At 41.8% G+C, this 24567-nt stretch overlaps 3 protein-coding genes across 4 annotated transcripts in view; all 3 read right to left on the bottom strand.

Moving 5' to 3' along the window:
- Positions 1 to 2787, bottom strand: part of gna11b (guanine nucleotide binding protein (G protein), alpha 11b (Gq class)) — a 28074-nt gene extending 25287 nt beyond the window's left edge. For both annotated transcript variants that reach the window (XM_039785833.1, XM_039785834.1), the window contains exon 1: positions 2652 to 2787. In XM_039785833.1, coding sequence (XP_039641767.1) covers positions 2652 to 2787 — 136 coding nt within the window. The remainder of the gene's footprint in view (positions 1 to 2651) is intronic.
- A 1576-nt stretch (positions 2788 to 4363) lies between these two features.
- On the bottom strand, positions 4364 to 8067 carry LOC120548710 (protein ANTAGONIST OF LIKE HETEROCHROMATIN PROTEIN 1). The gene is made up of 4 exons (XM_039785124.1): positions 7529 to 8067; positions 5850 to 6398; positions 5604 to 5764; positions 4364 to 5127 (listed from the first exon to the last, which is right to left on the bottom strand). Exons 1-4 carry the CDS (start codon positions 7691 to 7693, stop codon positions 4698 to 4700), a joined length of 1305 nt encoding a protein of 434 aa, XP_039641058.1. The 5' UTR covers positions 7694 to 8067; the 3' UTR covers positions 4364 to 4697.
- Positions 8068 to 11046: 2979 nt separating this feature from the next.
- Positions 11047 to 14054, bottom strand: tpgs1 (tubulin polyglutamylase complex subunit 1). The gene is made up of 2 exons (XM_039785166.1): positions 13495 to 14054; positions 11047 to 12280 (listed from the first exon to the last, which is right to left on the bottom strand). Exons 1-2 carry the CDS (start codon positions 13839 to 13841, stop codon positions 11617 to 11619), a joined length of 1011 nt encoding a protein of 336 aa, XP_039641100.1. The 5' UTR covers positions 13842 to 14054; the 3' UTR covers positions 11047 to 11616.
- Between the last annotated feature and the right edge of the window lie 10513 nt (positions 14055 to 24567).

Here is a 24567-nt window from a genome sequence, read left to right on the forward strand (position 1 = left end):
TAACCCATTTAATTTCCTATAAAACATAGAATAGCTACAACACATCTCACTGGAGAACCCGGAACTAGAAGCCAATGGCTTTTTGTTTGATAAATGACTCCAATAACTGAGTAATTACATTACCAGAATTGTTGTCGAATCATTTCATTCTGATCAACTAATCGCTTAATCGTTTGAGCTCTTTACTAGAGCTGCAACGATTAAGCGATTAGTTGTCAACTCTTAAATTAATCGTCAACTATTTTGATAATCGATTAGTCGGTTTGAGTAATTTTTTAAGACAAAAGTAAAAAAATTCTTTGATTCCAGCTTCTTAAATGTGAATATTTTCTAGTTTCTTCTCTCCTCTGTGACAGTAAACTGAATATATTTGAGTTGTGGACAAAACAAGACATTTGAGGAAGTCATCTTGGGCTTTTGGGAAACACTGATCCACATTTTTCTGACATTTTATAGACCGAACTAATCGAATAAATCGAAAAAAAAAAAAAAAAAAAAATCAACAGATTAACTTAATTAGCTCTATTATATACTCTTTACTATATGAATCATTCTAAAATATATTTCCAACACAAAACATTAGATGTGAGCTGAATTATGACACCTTAAAAAGCCTCAAAATATTTCAGTACTTAAGCTACAGCAGCCTGTATTTACACATTTACGTACAACCAAAACTGAGAATCCTTGGCCAGAAGGAGCCATCGGGCACATTGCATTGAGCTTAGCTGAAATGTACAATCTTATCTCCTGCACATGCACTGAACGGCAGGGTAGCTCATGACCAAATAACTCCCACCACATTCACCTGAGAAGGATAAACGTCCAGTACTCAATATGCAGCTCAATATCGCCTTCTCTCTCCTTTAAAATACACTTGATGGAACGTGGTGGTTACATGTTCAGAAACAGAGGTTGTGTCTTCTTCCTCCAGTGAGGTGTGGAGAGGCCGGCAGCTCACTGAGGGCTGTGGGCCTGAGAATAATGCCAGGGGATAATAGGAGTCAGTGACATCTTAAAGCCTCAGCAGCGGATGTGTTTAACCAAGCCTATTAAGACCTAGACTAATCCTGCCTTACACATCCTTATCCAGTTGTCCACTGACAGCCTTAACTCACACAGTATGGGCCACTTAGGCCTACACCATCCTGATTGCAGTTCTTACTTGCTTTTTGCCTTTCACACACTTGCTGACACTTTCATAAGTGGTTTTTAATGTCCGCTGTCAAAATCAGGAATGTGCTGGAAATACTAAAACACCAGATGCTAAAGCTATGTTTGATACAGAGTGTAAATGAGCACCTTATTTTCTAAATCCTGAAATCACTGTCAACCCAATCCTTATTGATCATCTGGCAAGAGAAATATGATTGCAGCACACAAGCAAACCATTTCAAAACTGCGACACAAAAACAAACACGCCCCCTTTTTACCCGCTCACCTTGGCGATTAACATGTATGACACAGAACAGAATATGTCCCATCAACAGTATGGCTCTATTGTGGCCTACTTATCCGAGCTGAGGTATTCAGCAGGGAAATGAGAGGAGACACACATGTCAAATAACCAGGGCTGCTTTTGATGGGCGAGAAATGGGAGCAAACGTTTTGAAACTAAGGATGCAACCTAGATCGTTCTAATTGTCCTAAAAATGGACACTTGCTTCTTTCTTTTTTTTTTTTCCAAGGAGCTTTCGCACTTATCTGTTGTTTAAGTGGCTGACAGCACGCACACTTAAGTTAAAAGTTAGCAGATCATGCACACAAAATACGTTTTCCTGAAGGCGACACAAGTACATATGTGATAAAGCACTGCCTAATGTTCCTTTTTTTGTGTCCACAGAACTATGAATCAATGCAGTACAGAGCAATTTATTCAACAGCAGCTCCCACCTGCCCACACACCAGCTATAAAAATAGCTAACCTACTCAGCTAGACTCCAGGATGAGGGGGCAAATCCCCTCAGTACCCTTGTCCTCTGGAAGGGTAGCTTTGTAACACTGGGTGCACTGTGCAGACTAATAAATAAGAGAAATTGATAAATGAATAAATGGCACCAAGCAAGGTCTAGTTGTAGCCTCAACCAGTTGTACAAATATTATGCAATCTGGTAAACGGTGTAAAGCAATCGAAAGCTGCTGCTCCTTCTTTTATTATCAAGTGAACATCTTCACCTTTTAACACCACCAGTTAGAAAACCTCAGTGGCAGCTTTGATGCTGGCCGACTGATTAGCATGAGGGCTAGTCAATAATTTCAAACTGGCCCACTGACAAGCATGTGTTAGGCTGTAAACGAGGACATTTTAGTAACTTCGATGCCAAATGAGCTGTCGTCTGCACACACACATGCAAACAACATTACATATAACTTACTCAAGTAAAGAAACTGTATGGCTGGCTAGCCAGTTTCTTGCAGCTATGCACCTAAACAAGCCAGCTAACTGATTTTTATTCGGCAAGCTATGAGACAAGCCACGCATTTCGGAAATCATGCCATAACGTTACTCCTACTGAAACCAGGCTTCCAGTTAGCAATCTTAACTAGCATATTTGCTAGCTTTGCCAAGAAGGCCCAAGAACGTTAGTTTTCCATACAACGACACAAGACATGACAATAAACATGCATTTGAGAATTAGCATGCCACGTACCGAGAAGTAGTAATTTCAGCTCTCTCCTGGAGTCTCGCTTGTCTCGGCGGAGTTGTTTGTCAATTTCTGCATTGATTCGTTTCGACTCCTTCGCCTCTTCGCTCAGGCAGCAAGCCATCATGGACTCCAGAGTCATCCCCTCTGGTTTTGGCAGCCCGGTTAAGACGGGACCCGACACACGGTTTCAGCTTATCCCGAATCCCCGGTCCTCGCTTCGATCCTGGGCGAGGAGGTGGTCTGTTGGGCTGGACGGATGGATGGACGGGACTGGGGGAGGGGAGACTAGCTATGGGCCTCGCTGTCAAGTTGTCCCCCCAGCCGAGAACAACTGCGACTTCACCGGGGTGTTTTCGTCAAATCACGGGAGATTCGGACAGGGGAGGGAGTCAAGAGACGGTGGGGCCTCCCCGAGATGCTCTACCTTAATACAGCTAACGTTAATGTTAAAATGACTGCAACTGCCACGGATTAGCCACTTAACACCTGGTTTATATCATTAACACCCACTGTTAATTGGTGGTCCAATTCTATATTTTCGTCTGTCACTGTGGTCCAATTCTGTCTTCCCAATCCGCCAAAAGTGGTTCAAAACTGCAGTGTCGCGACATCCAACCCCGTAACAGTTTTCTGTGCAGTCTCAACAACGTAGGCTAGCTAGTTCACGCTAGAAAAAGTAGTCGTCCTTGCTAGTAGCTAACAGAGTGATAACCGTTGTTGCACTACGCCGCAGCAATGCGCCCGTTTTCTAAGTAACAAAGTTACATTAGCTAACCTTGGCTAAATTACACGTAACGGCCACGAGAGCAGCCTCGATAGCCCGCTAGCTCACTTAAAAACGCCTCAGCTAATGTTGTGTCAACCCGCAGTGATTGAAACAGCAAGCTGGTTGAAGGAATGTGTCCGCCTAGCTAGCGATAGCAGGGCAGCACCCCATCACATCCTGACTCATTTTGACGGTAAAATATACGGCTACTACCACAGCCCGTAAGAGGGGATGGAATGCGTGCCGGACCGGTGGCTTTTGCCAGAAATGTATTTGCTGTAAACAGCTGGCTTTCGGGTAGCTCGTCGCTGGAACAAGGTCGGCACACACCAGTCTGATGCCAAGCAAGGAGGAGGAGATACTGTGGTGTTGAGTGACAGACGGAGGGTTGCATGAAACAGGTTTGTGACAGACCAATTGAATGGACGAGGCGGGTCCTCGAGGTGGGATCCGACTGTCAGCACAAGTTAGGTCGTTGAGAAGATGCACACACACAAAAAAAAAAACAATAAGGAACGTTTTCTATATCCTAGGCAATGCATATGAAATCATTGCTAAATTAAGTCCACCACCTGCTGCACAATAGCCTATTCTGCACTGCTGAAAAATATATTTCAAAGTGTGGTGTAACATGGAATCTGATCATCAAGCCAGAATGCTTCTCAATAAGTAGGCTAGATAATCCACATCACTTCATCAATAACCTGCAGAATAATGCAAGCAGCATCAGACAAGACAAACTATTAGCGATGACTTTGGTGGACATTTGCTGTGGTAGCAGTGACATCTTGTGGCCTTAGAGTTGAGTTGCATGTAACGCCTGTTCACAGTATTCATTCTACATATATTGGTACCCATGTGTAGCAAAATTAATTTTGTACATTTTTCCACAAATGTTTACACACAGATGAACCCAATCAAAGATAAGATGGAACCATAATCAACAAACTCACTTTAAACAAAACTGGAATCTTTATACAATGATGCACATGCACTACATACAAATTTACAAAACAAAATAAATGAGCACAGGGTCAAGATAGATAGAAACAGTCTATAGCCATGATAGCAGCCCCTTTCAGACTGTGATACTTATTACACAATAGAAAACAATTGTTTGATAGCTAAAAAAAAGCTACTTCTGCCATTAGTGGGCCAAAACATGTGACTATTGGCCAGATGGAGGCACCAAAGTAAAGACATCTTAACTTTGTGTGCCTAAAAAAGTACAAATGTTTACAGGATTTAAAAAAAAATATATTCTTCGTGTGAAGGAAGCTTTTTTAAGTATTCTGTTCAAAATAGTCACAAAAGAGGTGTCGGACCTCCTCAGCATAGCTTTGGTCAATGCTGGTTGAGGGGAGCTGCTTGTGGCTGGGCTGAGGGCTCTCTGCGTCGGCCGACTCCACCTGCCACTCTGCTTTAAAGGCGTCCCCGTGGGACTCGCATATGTTGTGCAGAATGCAGCAAGCTAGAATCATGGTGGGCACTACGTCCAATCCACAGTCGTTCCTCTTGCTTAAACACTGCCAGCGTGCCCTCAGCCTCAGCAGCGCCTCCTCAGACACACGCAGCGCTCTGGTGAGCCGCCGATTAAAGAGCCGCTGTGGCTCTGTCAGGACTGTGTGGCTGGCCCTCCTGCCCTTTTCCTCAGGATAGGCCTTCATCAGCCAGCTCTGGAGAGGGTGGCAGGCCTCACCCAGCAGCACATACCTACAGCAGACACAACAGTTTTCAGTCAGTTACAGCACACACTGGAAGACTCAACGTCCTAAAGTTCAAATTTGTTTATTCGGATAAACCCCTGGAGATGTGTCATCTTGTCTTCGAGGTGGTCCCAACATATAACACAATCATTACATGACAACAAAAGGACTCAGCATTGCAACATTTCAGCTGTTGACTTGATTTGAAATATTTAAATCCTAAACATGATGGCCTTAAATATGTAGTGTAAAAAAGAAATGATGTATGAGGTGTATGGTGTAATACAACATTTTGGACATATAGGAATGTACAGTATCTGAATGAAGTCCAAATGTCTGTTTTTTATTATTATGACTAGCACAGTAAGGTGTGTGTTGTTCTATTGGCTCCAATATCTCAAAACCTTGTGCAATGTGAATTTGACCTACTTAGTGTTAAATTGGATCCTGACTGAACCGACATGCTGTTGACTTTATCTTTACCTAAGTGGTTTTCCCATGAAGATAGGTGGCGGGGCAGGTGACAGTCCACCCTCTGCAGCTGTGGCCCACAGCGATGAGTTCTGGAAGATGTCTGCTGGGTCCGTACCACCTGGGAAACTGGCACATACATCCCAGAATTGCCCCCTGCCACTAACAGCCACCTCAAACACAAAAGAGACAGAAGTCAAAATCCGACAACTAGTAGCAAACATTTATTGTCAGCAGCATTTGTCGTTCACTCTCTACCTGAGACAGCACTGAGAGCCAGCCAGCGGGGTTGGCATAGTCAGACGCGTTATTTGATGGGGTGATGATAGCTGTGTGGAGTGTTGCTATGGTGGCGACGCAGTGAGGAAAGCCCCAACTGGACAGGAAGAGCTGGGCTGAATCCTCCAGTTCCTGCTCACTGGGGGGCCGCAGGTAAATGGAGCTGAGGAGCGCCACGATGGCGTGACACATGTCCCTAACACACCTGCACACAGTGGACTTCCCCACACCAAACAGGGTACTGATGGTGCGGTATTCGATGTTGGATGCCAGGCGCCATAGAGCCACTGCTACGCGTTTCTCCACCGGCAGCGCCAGGCGGAAGCTAGTGTCCTGGCGAGCCAGACGGGGCCTCAGCTTGTCACAGAGGTAGAAGAACGTCTCCCGGCTCATACGGAACTTATCCAGCCAATCAGAAGGCTGGAATTCTGTCATCACTACCCGCTCCCACCAATCAGTGCTTTGGGTGGTGGTCCAGGGACGTGTGCGGATGCGGACGTTGGAGTGGATACCTCCTGCTATCATCATCTGGGGAGAAGAAGAAGATCAATAACAAAATAAAGACTTACCAATTCACAGATCCCACTAGTAACATCTAACAAACGTTGTGAAAAATATTGATTCTAAGGCTCTATTAAGATTATCACATGTTTATTTTTGAACTGTCAGTGCTGCAGACGTTTTTGGAAGGATCTCTCGGCTTTTGTAATTAGCTTTTTCTCTTAAATGGGAAACTGTTTTGATTTGCTTAGACTACAGCAAGAAAACTAAGGACACATTCTACCTGATGAATGTTATTATACTTGAAGCCACATTCTATATCCATAAATACACTAACAATAAGCATTTTTCCATGCTCTGGTTGGGGAAATTAAAAACTCAAAACTGTGGCCGGCTTGACTCATTGGGTAGAGCAGGCGCACTGAGAAGTTTATGCCTCGATGCAGAGGTCTAGGGTTCAAATCCGACCTGTGACAATTTCCTGCATGTCTTTCCCCTCTCTCTCTCTCTCCCCTTTCTCACCTAGCTGTCCTGTCAAAAATTAAAGGTGGAAAAGGCCAAAAAATAATCTTAAAAAAACTCAAAACAATTACAGTGCGTACAAAAAACATGTCAAAACATATAACGGTATGCATGTGTCTTTTATTTATTCTGTGCCTTTTTGGTAAGACCTATGTAGCTGCTTTACTTTATCTTTGTGGTTTGTAAAACTGCAACTTTTCTGATATTTTAGGCTTAGGGTTGAAACAGTTAAGTCGATTAATCCTTGACAGAAAATTATCTATAGGCTAATGATGAATCTATCATTTCAGTGGGGAACAAATGCCAAACAATCTGTGATTCTCAATTGTTTGTGTGTTACATGATAGAAAATTCCATATATTTGGGGTTTGGGTTGTCATTTGAAGATATCACATTGGGCTATGGGAAATTGTGACGAGCAAACTATTTTATGATATTCTTTATACACCAGAACATCAATCGCTTACAATTGTGATTTTTTACAATCCACAAATCTGGTGTTTACATATTTTACCCCAGGAAGTGCTTTAGCATAGCTTATATGGCATGTTAATATAATATACAGCAATATGTATACATGACAGTGATCAGAGGGATTTGGGCATAGAAATTGGGACATAAAGGGAGGGACTGACCATGAGCATCCTCCTCTGTCTCTGGAAGAAGTATTGCCGATGCCTGATGCGTCTTTGGATCTCATTGCGCCTCTGGATGTTGGCGTTGTTGAAGTCTCTCCTGCGCTTCAGCAGCATGTAAGTCATCAGGAACACGAAAGACCGCATCGGCTCCTCTTCCTCCATTTTGACAGGTTCAACCGGGAGGCAGCACGCAGTGCATTAAGTAAGAGTGATGACAATAATGTATAGCCAGCAGCTTAGGTGGTTGTTACAGGTAACGCTACTAACGCGTCATTTCACTATACATTTCGCTATTAAAAAAAAAAAAAAAACTGGGGTAAATCCTAAATCGGATCTGCTAGAATGATCGACGTAGTTAGCTTTAGGCATGAGGAGTGGGGATTGGTTAGGGTTAGGTAAGAAAAACACGGTAAGCCAATCAGAGGCAGAATAAGGCGGGCCACGAGGCACGTCCTTTGACGTCGACACGTCTAGCGGATCCGATCTAGCATCTACCGTAAACTGGTGTAGGCCACTTCCGCTTTCTTCTTCTTTTTTTTTATTTTATTGTACATTTTTGGTCATTTCTGCCTTTACTGGATAGGAAAGCTGAGATATGAAAGGGGGGGGGAGAGAGAGAGAGAGAGAGAGAGAGAGAGAGAGAGAGAGAGAGAGAGAGAGAGAGAGAGAGAGAGAGGGGAAGACCTGCTCTACCCACTGAGCTAACCGGCCACTTTCCTCTTCTTCTTTGAGGTTTAAATGCAGTTCACATCCTCAATGCTGCATTACTGCCTCCTTCAGGTTTTATTCCCACACATTTTCCATTCATCTTAAAGCCGGCCGGCTTTCCAGTCCAGTCAGCATAACTAAACTAAATATGCTCTAACACTTTTCCTCCTTGATTCTTATGTACTTTTAACATTTTTAAAATCCTCTCCCTTCTTGCCTTTCCTGTGTAGCCTACATTTTCTGTATGACACAATATGTCCAGCTGGTCAGCCTCCTGGCACAAATCACAAAGACCCCTTGGATGTTATAATGAAAAGTGTAGGCTACTGTTGAGGTTGCTGTGCCGAATTCTTAAGCCTGCTTATTTTTACTTGCTCTTTACGTTTTGTTCCCGTATTTTTAATCTACCTACACTTTTTTTTTACATAGATCGAGTGTAAATGTCTCCATTTTTTCCTTATCCCAATGTTGTTGCCACTTGCTAAGACACCTCATGACATGTATCACTTTTTTTACATCTATAACTTACATAGGCTATCTAATACACTCTCTCCACATCAATCTCAGGTCAAAATACACTCCCAAAAGCTCTCAACTCTGTCCAAGTTATTTCCATACAGTCTCCAATTCCCTGATGTTCTTTCTTGTGAAGAACATAGCTTTTGTTTTTTTTCCACTTACACATTTCTTAACCACGTATTGAACATTCCTCCCTCTTTTCCACAAAAGCCCATCATCAGCAAACAGCAATCTCCCCACATCCATTGAAATATTTTTATTATCAATAAAAAAAAAATGTTGACCCATTTTTAACAACTTACTGGGTCGATAGCTCTAATCCTATTTTCACCTCAATAGTTATTCCATCTATTTCCATTCTTCCATAGCTTTTGATTAGAAGCCCTTTATTCCAGAACATGTATAGGCTTTCTCTACATTGAAAAATACTACAACCACTGTCTTTATTTACTTGAGCTTTCCTTATTTCATCCTCTAAACACAACAGCCATAGTACCTTTTCTGAATCACCTTTGATTCGCCTCTTTTCAGCTCCCTGGCATTCTGCCCTCCTCCCACACCTTGTTATAGAGCAGCATCATTTCTCCAGACGTCAAACACTAAGATGCACTTTATTTTATTATGCTAGCATATCTCATATTTATCAGGTGAAGTCTTGTCTGTTTTATCTAAGGCCTTTCTTAGGTCTCCCATGCTGAAACAGGCATTTTGTCTATCATCAATTATATCTTTTTTACCTAAAGCCTCCATGTTTTCAGATTTTGTTCTTTCTCTCTCTGCCTCTTTACTTCTTCAGACAGATTATTGGAGCTATGAACAAACAAAACGTGTTCTCATCATCTCTCCCTTTCCTTATTTGTCACGGCAGACTCATTCCCATCAGTCAGAACCGGGTAACTCCACTCCATTCTGTCCCTCCATTTATTTATTTTTTTATCATCCCCCCACACCTCTTCCCTCCCTGATGGACATCTACACCTCCCGCTGACCCAGCAGAGGTGAAAACATCACCAAGGACAGCTCCCACCCTGGCTTTGATCTGTTTGACCGGTTGCCCTCAGGGAGCCGCTACAGGTGCATCAGAACAAGGACTAACAGATTCAAGAACAGTTTCTTTCCAAAAGCCATAACCACTTTGAACTCACACATGCACTGACTTCACAGTCTTACCCCCAACCCCCGGATGTTCTTCTACCCACCTACTGTGCAATATTTAATATTTAATACTTTTGATAATATTGATAATTCTGTGCAATTTCATTACTGTGCAATATCATCACTTCACACTGCATATCACACTGTATATACAACCACATCTATCTTTATATTTTTTATATATGTATATAGCGTCTCAGAACTGTGCACCTATGCAACTGTACAACAGGAGTTGCTTTTAATCTCGCTGTACATGTGTATAATGACAATAAAAGGCATTATATTCTATATACCTACACCCACGATGAACCAGAGTGCTGCTGCCATCTAGTGGCTGAAACTGAGTAGTGGTTTCATTAAAATGTGAGAAATGTTTTCAAATATGTCACCACTAATAAGTAACTAATATGTGAGGAAAATACACATGTAAACGGGTTGGCCCTTGTTATTGGCTTCTGTGACTCCAGTCCTCAAGGTTTTCCTAAAAGTCCCAAATCTTTTAGGGTTTTAAAATAACTCCAACTTTGTGCCATTCCCCCTCAGTCCCTTTGACTGGACCGGCAAATCAGTGGAGCAAAAGTTCTATTACTGTGGAAATATCGCCATTGATTTTGAAGATTAGTAATGCTCTTTTTAGGTGGCAGGAGTCAAAATTAGTCATCCTCAACATTTGTTGTGTTCTAGTTTCAGAATGATGAAGACAGTTGGTGAACAATTAGATGAAAAATAGGATGTAGACTCAACAGGATGATTCTTTTCCTTGGCAACTATCTTGTTTTTCCCAAATGATGTACAGATTTTTTAGGCATTCTATTATGAAATGGCATGAAAAATAGTGCATAGCTGCCATAAATGGAGCTTGCCCCTGGACCCCGCCTAGGTTTGGGCTGAGCCCCAAAGGTTTACAATGTCTGGCTCTGCCCCTGGAGGGCTCAGTGAGTGCAGGTATAAGGAGAAGAGAATGAAAAGCTTTTTATTTGAAATTTCTCACCACTTCTCATCTTTGTTTCGCCCACCTTCAATTCTTTCTGTAAACTTCTTTCTTTGCTCCGATTTTTCAGTGTTTGGTAATGTGTGATATGAGCACTTTATTTGCATTCTCTTTAATGGCACAGATAAGAAGTTCAAATAAATAAGTGAACATTCCATGTTTATTCCCGCAAAATATCTTCTGCTACAATGCCTTCATCAGGATAGCATATGTGATTGGCTCCTGTCAAACTGGGTAACTGTTTCTAATAAATGGTTAACAAAACAACAGAAACACTTAAATATAATGCAATACAACAGCATCACAAAGAACAGCCTCCAAGAGGACACAGAGCTCCTAATCAACATCCCTTTCAACAAAAAAGGAGGATTTATAACAGGGTTGTTGTATTGGATTGCATAAGGCGTAGAACAGTACAGATTTGTACTTTCTAATCTGAGCATTTCACGGCAAAGGCTGAACAATAATGGAAACTGTCAGGATCACACAGCACAGTAGTTGCTTGCTGATTTTCTAATAACAGACAACAAACAATATGTTTTACAATTAGTGTTAACTTCCAAACTATAGGATTTAGTGTCTACTTGAAAGGAGGTTATATCTGTGAGTGTAGGTTTGAGGTTAGAGGAGGTACACAGAAGGTAATTATTTACTCTAGGATATACTTTAGATTGTTGTACATTCATAAATTATGAGAAAACAGACAAGAAACCTAGGACACAACTTTCACTCGAGTGATGAAGAGCTCTGCCGCTGCGTTCTCAAACTCCTTTGCGTCCATATTACCACCTGGGCCCCGTGTCTGTGCTCCAGCCATGGCCTGACCTAACTTATAGGGAGAGATCTTGGCACTGGCCTCCAGGTAGCATATAGCCTTTACGTTAGCCTCCAGACAGGAAGTAGCTTTAGTATTAGCATTAACACAGGAGATTGTCTCACAGCCTTGGGAAGTCTCCAGGGCTTCCTTTAAGGTCCCCAGCACGGCCAGGCACAGTGCCCGCGAGGCAGGCCCTTCATCCGGGCAGCACACTTCAGCGTAAAGCCTCTGAGCCTGCCGGATGTAGTCTGAGAAAACTGCACATGTGAGCACACCGTGACGGAAGACATCATAAGGGACTGCCTCATGGTCTTGGCAATGGAGGCGTCGGAGGAGTGGGGCGGAGGTGGAGGCGGGGACTCCACCCTCACTGCACAGGCACTGCAGAGTCTGTGTGTAGAGGCCTCCTCTCACTCCTCCTCCTCTTCCTCCTCCTCCTTCTGTCGAGCTGTCGGTGCCGGGGACATCTGGGCCTTCACAAACCTCAGCAGGACGCCTACGGGGCCCAGTGAGGTTCAAAAGGTCGTAGGCCACGCGGACGTTGTTGCTGAAGGCAGATCTGGGTTTAAAATGAGTTAGTAAAAGAAAGTTAATCATTGGTTTCTCTGTAGCAGTGAAGAAGGAAAAGCTTGTCATTGATCAATGGACAAATTAAATGTCACTGATCTCAGATACAAATATCTCAAAATCTGGGCAAATAAGACCAGTGCTACCTGTATGGCTAGATATATCCAAAGGGTAATTGAGAAAATAGGTTTCTTTTGTAATTTGGGTGAACTGAACCTTTAATTTACACATTATCCATACAGGATTGGAATTACCAGATTTGGTGCAACGTTCTAACGTGATGTCCTTTATAAAGTGTTTAAAAGATGGAACTAATGGCTTTATTAATGGGTAATGAATTGTTTACACATGCTTTATAGATCCATTCATTAACAAGAAAAAAACAAGCTCTCTGGCTGAGTCACCAATTAAATTAGAATTAATAGTCATTAATAAAGGGTCAAGAGTTTATTACTTTCTGTTAAAGGGTTCTTAAAAAAAACCTAAGTCTGCAGTTGTACATTTAAATAATTTGTTAATAAATTAATTTTGGCCCAGCTGCAGTTCTTTTAAAGAAAAAAAAAAATCAGAAGTCAAACAATCCATTGGGGTATGTTTTCCTGGTGAATAAAAGAGATAAAAACACCATGCAGCCACAACCTGGCAATCCTACTGTTGTTCCTATCAATGGCTTAAAATTGTTATTTGAAGCATTACCAAATCATGTATCATTTACTAATAAGCCATTAGTTACTATTTATAAACCCTATATGTTGCAATTTGTTATCAGAGCCATTGTCTATAAAAGATTATACAGCATATTAGAATCGCCATAGATAGAATTGCCTGTATTGTTGCACCATAACCATTGTGGTCAACATATGCCTGCATACTGTGACATGGTATTGTGAGTTACTCTAACACCCGTGCCTAGTCATTTTATCACATATTAATCAAACCTGTTACACTATAGTTTTCACAGTGACAATAAGGCTACCACAGAGCAAGCGAGAAAACGAGCTTAAAACTGACAGCTTGCATTAATAAATCAGTCTACCAGACATCCAGGGGTAGGCTAGTGCCAAGCAAAATTACGAATAGGCGATTCATTTAAATGTCTAGGTTAGCACAGTGGTAGACACATAGGTTCCATTATAATTATATTTGGTTCATTAGGAAAGAGTCAGGTCTGGTTTAGGACAGTAAATCTCTGAAATGTGCCCACACCTCTGGGAGTGGTGCGCCAGCCTCAGGTGCCACAGCGCCCGGTTGAGATGCTGCTGCTCCTGCTGCTCCTGCGCACCAGCGCTCAGATGCCCGTTGCTCAACTGATCCCCATCGCCGCATCTAGCTGAGCCGGTCTCTGTCACGGAGGCGAGGTTGCAGAAGTGGTCGGCTAGGAACCCGATGGGATCGTCCGATCTGGCCTCCACCATCTTGAGGATGGCCCCGCGGAGCAGTTCTCCCACCCCTGCCTGCGACAGAAACTCCCTGTCGCTGTCCGATTTGGTGGCTTTGCCCTCGGGCATCCCTGGAGGAGTAGCCCCGGACCGGCGCTTTTCCTTGTCCGCCATAGCTGATGACGTCCCGTGTCGCAGCAGCGGCAGCGGAAGTGATTTAATGCCGTTCGAAAGACAGGAAACGGACCAGTTATATCCGTTATATCAGTTGATGTTTATTGTCCATACCGTAAGAAATAATTGCAATGATTTACAACAGCCGAGAGCCCCAAAACAAAAGACGTGTCTACTGTCTACAAAATCACTCCGCTCTGTTGGTCTGGTTGCTAGGGACGCTGTCTGACGGGCCTGTGTGCGACAGGCGTCAAGTAGTCCGTGCAGGGGCGTGCCTAGAGATTCTGAACCCTGATAGGGCTAGCCTGGGCCCCTGTAAATTCCCTTTCCTCTCACTGAAATATTCAGTTATTCTTGTATTTTAGTGGTGCATAGCTTTCTCTCAAACATTAAATGACCAACCAGATGAGATGTCATACAGTCCTGTAGCAACTGGCTGCTTTCTCCTGTTGGTAATCTAGCCATGTCCCACTTGACGTTAAGCCGACTGGATCATTTGTAGGTCTTCTTTACCTTTTAAACTACCAACAATGGCTCCATGTGTGCATTAGAGCTTGGCATCATACAATACCTAAGATTCAATAACAAACATATACCAAACCAGTACTTGTTTCTTACTTTCTTTACTTACTTTGAGGATGAGGTACACTACTGGTCAAAAGTTTTAGAACACCCCAATTTTTCCAGGTTTTTATTGAAATTCATGTTGTTCAATGTCTTATTGTACTATGAAATGAAAGAATAGAACAAATAAATAATTTTAGTTAAAAAAGAAATCATGGAATCAATTTATAAACCAAAATGTATTCTAAATGTTTGAATCATCAAAGTAGCCCCTTTTGGCAGATATAACAGCTGAACACACTTGTGGCATTCTTTCTACAAAGGAAATCAAATATTCGTCAGAAAGTTCTTCCCAACTCATTCCCATAAATGTGTGGCACTTGTAGGTTGCTTTGCTTTCACTTTTCTGTCCAGTTCATCCCAAACCAGCTCTATGGGGTTTAAGTCTGGTGACTGTGCTGGCCACTCCATGTTTTTAAGCTTACCATCTTGTTCTTTTTTGCTAAGGTAGTTCTGGCATAGCTTGGACTTATGTTTTGGGTCATTATCTTGCTGTAGGATGAACCCCTGACCAACTAGGCGCATACCAGAGGGTACTGCATGGCGTTGCAAAATGCTGTGGTAGCCGTTTTGGTTCAGGTTGCCTTTCACTCTGTACAAATCACTGACCGTGGATCCAGCAAAACAGCCCCAGACCATCACGCTTCCTCCTCCATGTTTGACAGTTGATGTCACACTCTGAGGAAACATCCTTTCGCCTACTCGACGGCGTACAAAAATCCTGCGTGGTGAACTAAAGATTTCAAATTTTGATTCATCAGTCCATAACACCTTCTCTAGTCTTCAGTAGTCCATTGACGATGTTTCTTGGCCCAGGTAAGCCTCTCTTTCTTATTCTGACGTCTTAGCAATGGCTTTCTTGCTGCAACTGGACCTATCAAACCTGCAGCTCCAAGTCTTCTCTTTACAGTTGAAACTGAGACTTGCTTATTACGACCACTATTAAGCTGTGCTTGAAGCTGTTGTCCTGTGAGCCGCCTATCACGCAAGCTGTTGACTCTCAGAAACTTGTCTTCTGATTCTGTTGTGGCTTTGGGTCTGCCAGACCTCTTCCTGTCAGAGTTCCCCCCAGTTTGTAAGTGCCTTTTGATGGTGAAGAATACTGTACTCACACCTTGACTTTCTTCGCAATTTCTCTGTAGGAAAGACCAACATTCTTTTTCCCGCCATTTTTATGGCAACACACTACTTTCTGCAGTACAATACTGTTCAAATAATGCTCACGAGGGTATGGTACCACAGTGTGTTCCAACCATATACAGTCTATGGTTCCAACCAGAGGTGGGTAGTAACGAGTTACACTTACTTAAAAAATTATACTTCTAGGAGTAGTTTTAAATCACTATACTTTTTACTTTTACTTGAGTAGATTTGTGGAGAAGAAACTGTACTCTTACTCCGCTACATTAGGCTACAATGAGCTCGTTACTTTTCTTTTTACCTCTTTGATATTCTATGCGTCATTGTTTGTATTCCCCCCGCGTACGCCTCATTTTAATGTTTTATTTTGACAGAGAGAGAGACTTCCGCTAAAGGCTCTACCACGTGACTGTGTTTCACCAATCAAACGTAGGTGTGCAGTCTCGTCACGTGATCATACTCAATCTCAGCGGCGGGACAGGTTAGAGGCAATGTTTGCACAACATGACCGATAGCCACATATTTTACATAAGAAGAGCAAACTATAATTCTACATAAATATGAAGAACACAGACACGGTTTTACAGACAAAACGCAATACAGTCGCTGCTTCCTAAAACAGGAGGACAGCTGGCAACAAAAAATAGGCGACGCTGATGCGTAAATCACAACTCTTATCAATATCACTTCCCCATCAGTCAGGCACAAGATCTGACCATAATTACACTTGTCCTTTCCATAAACTGTCGTTGCTTTAACCCTATTATTTCAGTTACAACCCTGGCAGTGGAAGCGATCGTGAGAGCAAATAAAAAATATAAAAAACATAATTCAAACCGCTGTGCGCATTGGCGACACACGGCTCAAGAAGCCGACAAATAGCCGATATGTAATTCCCTCCCATTCAAATCTATATATTTCATAAATATACTCATCAGGGAATGTTTACGAGGTTGTCGGTCTCTAAATGTTTTAGACCCCTCTCTCCCCCTTTCCCTCTCTCTCTCTCTCCCTCTGCGCACCGAGCTCTGCCTGATCTTCTATAAGAACGGTGATGCCGTTATCAATCGAGTATTGATTGGTCAGTTGGCGATGCTTTTACACCGGTTGATCTCTCATCTCCAACATAACCTGCTCCCGACCAGGTTAGGCGTCCAGCATGAGTTACCACGGCGAATGAACCCAGTATGAAGTGATCCACCTTCGTGATACAGAAAACCCTGGGTTGAACCTGAATCGTTAACGCCAAATCTTGCTTCGTAGTAGCCTACAGGCCTCTGGCCTCATACTGAAAGCATGTTTACCTTAGTAAAAGGGCGAAACCGCAGCTACATTACCTTGTTCTAGTTCTGCCTGCAGAGCCTGGTAAAAAAAAGTATAAAGGTTTGGAAATTTGTGTTACTTGTGCTTATTTATTTTTTTATGTATTATTATTTTATTGATTTTATTTTTTAAGTACTTGAATTTACCTGGATTATTTTAATTTAAGATATTTTGTAATGCAATTTGCAAATATTTCAATAAAAAAACTAGAAAAATTTGGGTGTTCTAAAACTTTTGACCAGCAGTGTATATGTAGAAGTTACCGTTCTTAAAGGGATACTTCACCGATTTAGCATTAAGCTTTGTATCAGTAGAAACCCGGTAGTATTTTCGAATGACCGTGCTTCCCTCCCTCATGTCCCCCTGAGATGAGAGATCTCTGTATTGTGGGTCTGGAAAAAAATCTTCAGATGACGGAAAATGACGATTTTTGCGTCATCGGAAGATTTTTTGACCAGAGGCAATGGACTACAGCCGGTAGTAGGAGCTACTTCCACATGTTTTCAACCCGCCCATAGGGGGTTAGACTGTCGTCTTTCTCCGAAGATTGCCGAAGCTAAACGAGCGTCAGCCATCTTGAATCCTCACTAAACATTAGTCTCTCAGCAGCAAACTTTTACAACAATTATGTGCATTCAAACTACCGCACTTGTACCACCGGGATACATTGGTACAGATCGGAGAATATGCAGGACACTTTATTACAGACGGAATACTCTACACACTACGCGAGCTTCGCCCACCTGCTATGGAGACCAGCAGTGTTGCTCGATGCCTCTGGCCGGTAAGCAAAATTACGAATCCCACTATGGCCACGCAAAGACCCGCCCTACAAAGCAGCTCGATTGGTTGGGGTTAGGCATTTGACCTCGAGTGGTTAAGGTTAGTGTTAGGGGATTAGTCAGGGGATAGGACCTGTACATGTAAGCATGGGCGCCTGGCCAATGGTAGTGTGTGAATGCTATTGAAGGGCGGGTCTTGGCGTGGCCATAGTGGGAAACAAAATATATCACAGCCGGTAAAGGGACATCATCAGCAGGGAATGTTGAACAAGTGCCGGTGGAAAGCTAACGCTAGCCGGCCACCTGTTCCATCAACAGCACACCAAGCGCTAATGCTAGTATGTGTTAGCTGAACTTTACGGAGCATATAATGTGTGTGCACTAAATGTAGACTGTTTCGTATGTCGTTTTTATATAATGTCATTTTTATATATTTTCTTCTTCTTCTTCTTCTTCTTCTTCTTCTTCTTCTCTTATTTAAAAATTTTTTTTTAGGTGCATACCGCCACTTACTGTGCTGGAGTGTGTATCATCATGTCATTTTAAAAATATTTTAAATTCTACTCAACAACCCTGCAGCTTTTAAAAATTTAAATAACGCCTTCCTGGTGATCCTGATATCCTCTCCCTCCCCGTCTGATCCCAGTATCAATATCGGAGTCCACTCCCCCCTCCTGAACCTTATCTTTAAACACGTGTCTTTCCACCTCATGCAATTTCCCCATTAAAAACAAGGTGCCATTCAGTCCTGTGTGATCCACCCTGAGTCTTGTCATTATAATTTCCTCCCTCTTGGTCCTTTCCGTATAATTCTTTATACTGACAGATTTTTGTATTTTATAATATCTCCTTCCTTTTCTGTTGTCCTCTCACCATTTCTGCCATATTTCAAGGCCTTTCTTCTTAACCACCGCTTTTCCTTTGCCTTTTCCTAGGGGAATTGGAACTGTTATTCCATTAGTAATGCCTCTTTAGCTAGTTTGTCTGCACCCTCATTCCCTTTTACCCCCTCATGTGCTGGCACCCAGCAGAACTGAACATCTATGCCACCCCGGTGTAATCTTAGCAAACTGTGATATAGTTCTATTAGTAGGTCTTCTCTGACAGATGTCATGGACTGTATGCTTTTTATGACAGCTAAAAAGTCTGTGCATAGTACCACCCTATCAGGTCTGACCTCTTCAACCCACTGTAATGCAATGGCTGCAACCATTTCTGCTGTATATACCGACAACTGGTCAGACAATCTTTTGGAGATATTAACTTTAAATTCTGGGATATATATTCAAACTCCCACACATTCCTGTTTGTTCTTTGATCCGTCTGTGTAAATCTTTAAATAATTATAGTAACTGTGTCTCAGGTAAGTGCTTGTTTTAACTCCCACTTCCTCCATTCTCCATTCTCTTTTATTTTCCAGAATATTAATATCGGTCTTTACGTCTGGAAAAAGCCATGGTGGAATGTTACTAACTGGGTTGGTCATGGTGAAATCTAAAGCTTCCATTCCATATTCCCTCACTCTCTCTTCCCTCGTCCATCCAAACCCAAGTCCCTGAAACTTGGAATACTCCCAACATTCCTGTATTGACTCTTTTGTAGGGTTTTCTTTCCACTTCCTTTTAATCTGATCCAATATGCCAGCGCAAGTTTCTCTCTTCTCAACTGCAGAGGTGTCTCTCCTGCTTCTATGAGTATTGCGTTAATGGGGGTTGACTTAATAGCTCCAATGCACACACGTAATACTCTATACTGTAATCTATAAATTTTTTCCAATATTGTTTTTGCTGCTGTTCCATAAACTACACAACCATAATCTATTGATGACCTCATACATGCCCTATAAATGTCAATTAATGACTGTCTGTCTGCACCCCAGTCACATCCAGCCACAGCTCTTAGAAGATTTACAACCTTTTTGCATTGAGTTTCCAAGTGCTTTATGTGTGATTTCCATGAATACTTACTATCAAACCATAGACCCAAGTACTTAAATTCATTTACTTTCTCCATTGGCAGCTTGTAATGGCAAATTTACATTTAAGCATGATTCTTTATATTTTTGTCTTATTTCTGTTTAAGTTTCTCTCACAATGCTGAAAGGGAGTTTATCTCATTCCCACATGTAGATTCTGATTCTAATTAAGTGAGAATCACAAAGTCTGGAACATAATGTGAGCACTGTTTATCTGAAGCAATAAAGGTACAAGGTCACAGTAAACTATCTTTCTCTGCCTATTCAGTCCTCCCTTGACCTGTTGAGATGTGCGGGGCATGTGACCTCAGGGTGAAAGTAGGGTCAGAGGGGAAAGAACGAAATTAATAAAATACAAAAACCTAACTTGGTTTAGTCTTTGACTGTCTTATTTCTTTCACTTCTCTAAACTTGTAAAACTTCACTCCTGCTGCCAGGAAACTTCCACAACAAGCTCATATAATTATAGTTATAGTTAGTTTTTCAGCATGGCACTTGCGCTTACACCTCTGATCCAACCTTAACTCTAATTTTCCTACCTGTCAAAAAGGCCATAATGTAATTATAAAACCTTCCTCCAATACCCATACTAGTAAGTTTAATAAGCAGTCCTTCCCTCCACATATGCCTTTTCAATGTCAAAATACACTATTGTCATAAGCTCTTTCATTTTCAATGCCTTTTCCACCTCATTACTGACCCTAACTAGAGCATCTGTTGTGGAGCGTCCTTTTCAAAATCCACTTTGTATATTAGTCAGCAATCCTCTCTGCTCCAATATATGAGATATCCTGCGAACTAATATCTTCTCCATCCATTTGCATAAGTGAGATGTCAAAGCTATAGGCCTATTATAGTTACCATGATTAGCTGGGTCCTTACCGGGTTTGTTAAATGGTAGTATTACTGCACTTTTCCAACTATTCGGTATTATTCCATCCCTCCAAATTTTATTTAAGAGTCTTAATATCAATTGACATGATTCTACTGGTAGCTGTCGGAACATGGCATGACATAATTGGTCTTGTCCTGGAGCTGTATATCCAGTGCCTAGCAAAGCTATGTTGAGTTCAGACATAGTAAAATCCACATCCAGTGTTGACATACTAGCCTCCCTTTTCAACTTCACATTCCTTCCTTTTTCTCTCTGAGTGCAATTTCTTTCTGCTGCTTATGAATAACACTAAGGTGATCACCACTATGTACTGCCACAAATGCCCTTCCTAACACTTCTGCCTTACCTTTATCTGACACTACCACCGTCTCCCCATCAATCAAGACTGGAATTTTAACCGACATCCTTTTCCCACTCATTCTCTTGAACATAGACCATATATCCCCTAACTCTACTCCTCTACCTATGTTGGAACAGAACTCCCTCCAATTTCTCTTTTTGGTATATTTAATTGTCCTACGTGCCACTGTCCTTTTCCTTTGATAATCCACAACATTCTCTCGTGACAGATTCTTCTTCAGTGCTCTAAATGCCTTGTTTCGTTCTTTTACAGCTCTGCTACATTCCTCATTCCACCAAGGTACCACTTTCTTTCTTCCCTTTTGTTGTTCTTTGTGGAATACTCAATGATGCTGCATTCAAAATGTGTTCTGTAATTTGCTTTGTGCAGTCTTCTATGTTTCCATCTAATGCAACCAGGTTAACTGACTCCTCACAGCATCACCTACATTTTAGCATAGAGGGGAACGTGTGTGTGTGTGTCTGTGTGTGTGTGTCTCTGTGTGTGTGTGTGTGTGTGTGTGTGTGTGTGCTAAGCTCAACCAATCAGCGTGCAGCTCATCGAAATATTCATGAGCAGACCATATAAGGCAGAAAAGCGCACTTTCAGTCCAGTCCCATTTAACAGGGCAGCATTAGGGCCAAAAAAACAGCAAAAGAGTCATTTTCAGCCCAACCAATGTTACATACCCTTAAGGAACAGCGTGAAATACGGTATATAACCATTCTATCACCCCTTTAACATGCCATTCACAGGTATTCACTAAACTGTCTAATACCAGTGTAATATCCAAACATGATGTATTGCCCCAATTCACATCTATTCTTGTACCCTGTCCATTATTAAGGCATACCAATAATCTTTCTTACATCATGTCTTCAATTATGTTCCCATTATGGTCTGTATGATTGCTACCCCATAGGCTGTTATGTGCATTAAAATCGCCACACCATATTTCTTTCCTGTATACAGTCCCTGCCATTTCATTTATTCTGTCAACAATTAAAGTTTTGCACAGGTTATAAAAATGTATCAGCTTAATATGACCCTCTTTCCTTGGACTACAAATCTCAACCATTATACACTCCATATCCTCTGGGCACGGGAGCTCCCTATATGCCAGCCCATCCTTGAGAAAGGTAGCACACCCTCCACCATTTTGATTATTAGGCCTATCATACTTTAAAGAACTGAACCCTGGTATAACAAAATCTAGTTGGGGTCGTAACCAAGTTTCTTGTACACATATTACATCTGGAACTACATCAAATTCGTGAAGATACTTTTTAAATTCTTGACCATTAGCTATGAGGCTTCTGGCGTTCCACTGCAGTATGTGAATTACCATAATTAGTGTTCTAACCCTCAGCTTGTGTATTTTCCCCATTTTCAGTTACTGTCAACAATTCATGTATCTGATCTGCTTAAATAGCACTTTCACCAAGGAATCTTTCTGCTGCCTCCACAATAGCCTTGATTCTATCACCTTTCTTTTTTAACTGAGATGCAACATTGATAGTGTGACAAATGAAAACCACAAAGTTTACCTTCTTCACTACCAATGTATCATCACCAACTTCGCACTTGTGATCACAAGTAACCTGCATGTGTATGGACTGGAGTCTGCAGTTGGGCTTGATTATCTGATACTAATGTTTCTTTGGACCATTCTACTGGTGTTTTTGTTATTTGATCCTGTTTCTCGCACTGTCTTTAGAGCTTCTGCATATGATACTTTACTTTGAATCTTATCCCTCTGGGCTTCTCTGGCTTCTTTCTGCACTTTGCGTCCTCCAAACGCAGCACTATGCTCTCCTCCACAGTTACAGCATTTAATCTTTGCATCCTTGTCACATTCACCATACTCATGCTGACCACCACATCTAGCGCACCTTAGTTTTCCTTTGCACTGCTGTGCTATGTGTCCCAATCTTTGACATTTATAACACCGAAGAGGTTTGGGGATGTACTCCCTCACACTGTAATTTATGTATCCCAGTTGCACTGACTTAGGGAGAGTTCTCTCAAATTGCACTACCACTGATAGCGTTTCCTTTAATGCTCCATCTCATTTACTTTTTAGCCATGTGGCTTCAATCACTTTACCTCCCTGAATCTCATTTTTGACATCTTCCATCGACATACTCAGTGGGACTCCTGAAATCACTTCTCTCACTTTTGCCGTTGCTCCTGCGATGTGTGCCTTCATCCTTTCCCCTTGAAGTGAAGACATTTTGAGAATCTTTTCGTTGTTGTTGTTTACTGGTTGCATGTATAAGTACTCTTTTATTGCTCATAAACCGATTCAATTTTACCAATCTCTTTCTCAATCGCCTTGGTAAGTTTGATCGGGTGGTAGTGTCCACCATCCTGATCAAACTCAATAATAACTTTCCAAATGTTTTCTTGAGCATTCTCCACATTACCAGTTTTCTGTTTCTCATACTGATTAGATCTTGATTTCTTGTTTGTATTTCCCTCACCAGTCTCGCTATATTATGAAAATTGTTTCCCTTTTATATATTTTAAATGTAAGACACCACTTGAGCCACGGTGAAACGTTTCGTGTGTATGGTTGAAATGACAATAAAACACACTTGAGTAGACTGTCTCACTGCCTGTCTGTCTGTAAACGGTAGGCGTGGCTTGGGAGCATACTCTGAAGCAGTGAAGCAAGTGCATTCTGGGATTTGGTGTCTTTCATCCACATGAGCCAAAAACACATTTTCTGGCTTTTCTCGGCCTAGGTAAACCCCATAGACAGTATATAAACTGGACCAACAGATCCCGTTGCTCTGGACGGAGACTAGTGAAGGATATTAGAAGCACTTTTCCGGTGAGCGCTGAGCGTTACTGTGCAGCCTCCAACTGAGAGAGACAACGTAAATGTGACGTGAGCAACCTGTCTGAAAGTTGTAAGTCTTCTGGTAGCTGTGCCAAGAGAAATCTCAATCATTCCCAATCTTGCAGAGACGGAGAGTGTAGGTATATGTAAGGAGATAACATGGGCACAGGCTAATTATTGCTAACTAAAATACTAGTTAACATTAGTAATTAAACCTAAACAGCTAATGTAAGTCGAAAGTGCCTGCGAGCTTCTCCTGTACTTCTCCTGTAGCAGCTTTTTGTTTACATTCAACATGACGGCTACCGAAGCGCAGCAACCAGTCCAACCAGATTAGTTGGACTATCCAATGCACCCAGAGGCATTTGAGCGGCGTCCGTTGGGGACGCCCCTTTGGAAATGAACTGTCAATGAACCTTTCCCAGACCCACTCCCAGTTACAACTGAGAAAGGTCTGGTGTCAACCAGGCTAGGCCTAGGAGCCACCAATTTCTAAATTTATTTCACATTTCTACTACATAAGTGACCCTATTTAAAGATATATTCATCTTTCCAACGTGAAACATCCCTTTAAATGTGTCTAAACACAAAGCAGTTCTGTATCCATCATTAAAATATTTGTAATCAAATTACCAACATTCATACCTTTTTTACTCTTTACAACTGTCATCATTTATCATTAAACTATCTGCTTTATTTGTCATCTCATTATGATATATTTATTTACTATCTCTTTTTACGCAATAACAAAGTTAAAGCAGACCAACACAAAAATGAATGCCTCAGATATGTTAAGTTCAAA

The sequence above is a fragment of the Perca fluviatilis genome, chromosome 20, assembly GCF_010015445.1.
Source record: "Perca fluviatilis chromosome 20, GENO_Pfluv_1.0, whole genome shotgun sequence".
NCBI classification, from domain to species: Eukaryota; Metazoa; Chordata; class Actinopteri; order Perciformes; family Percidae; genus Perca; species Perca fluviatilis.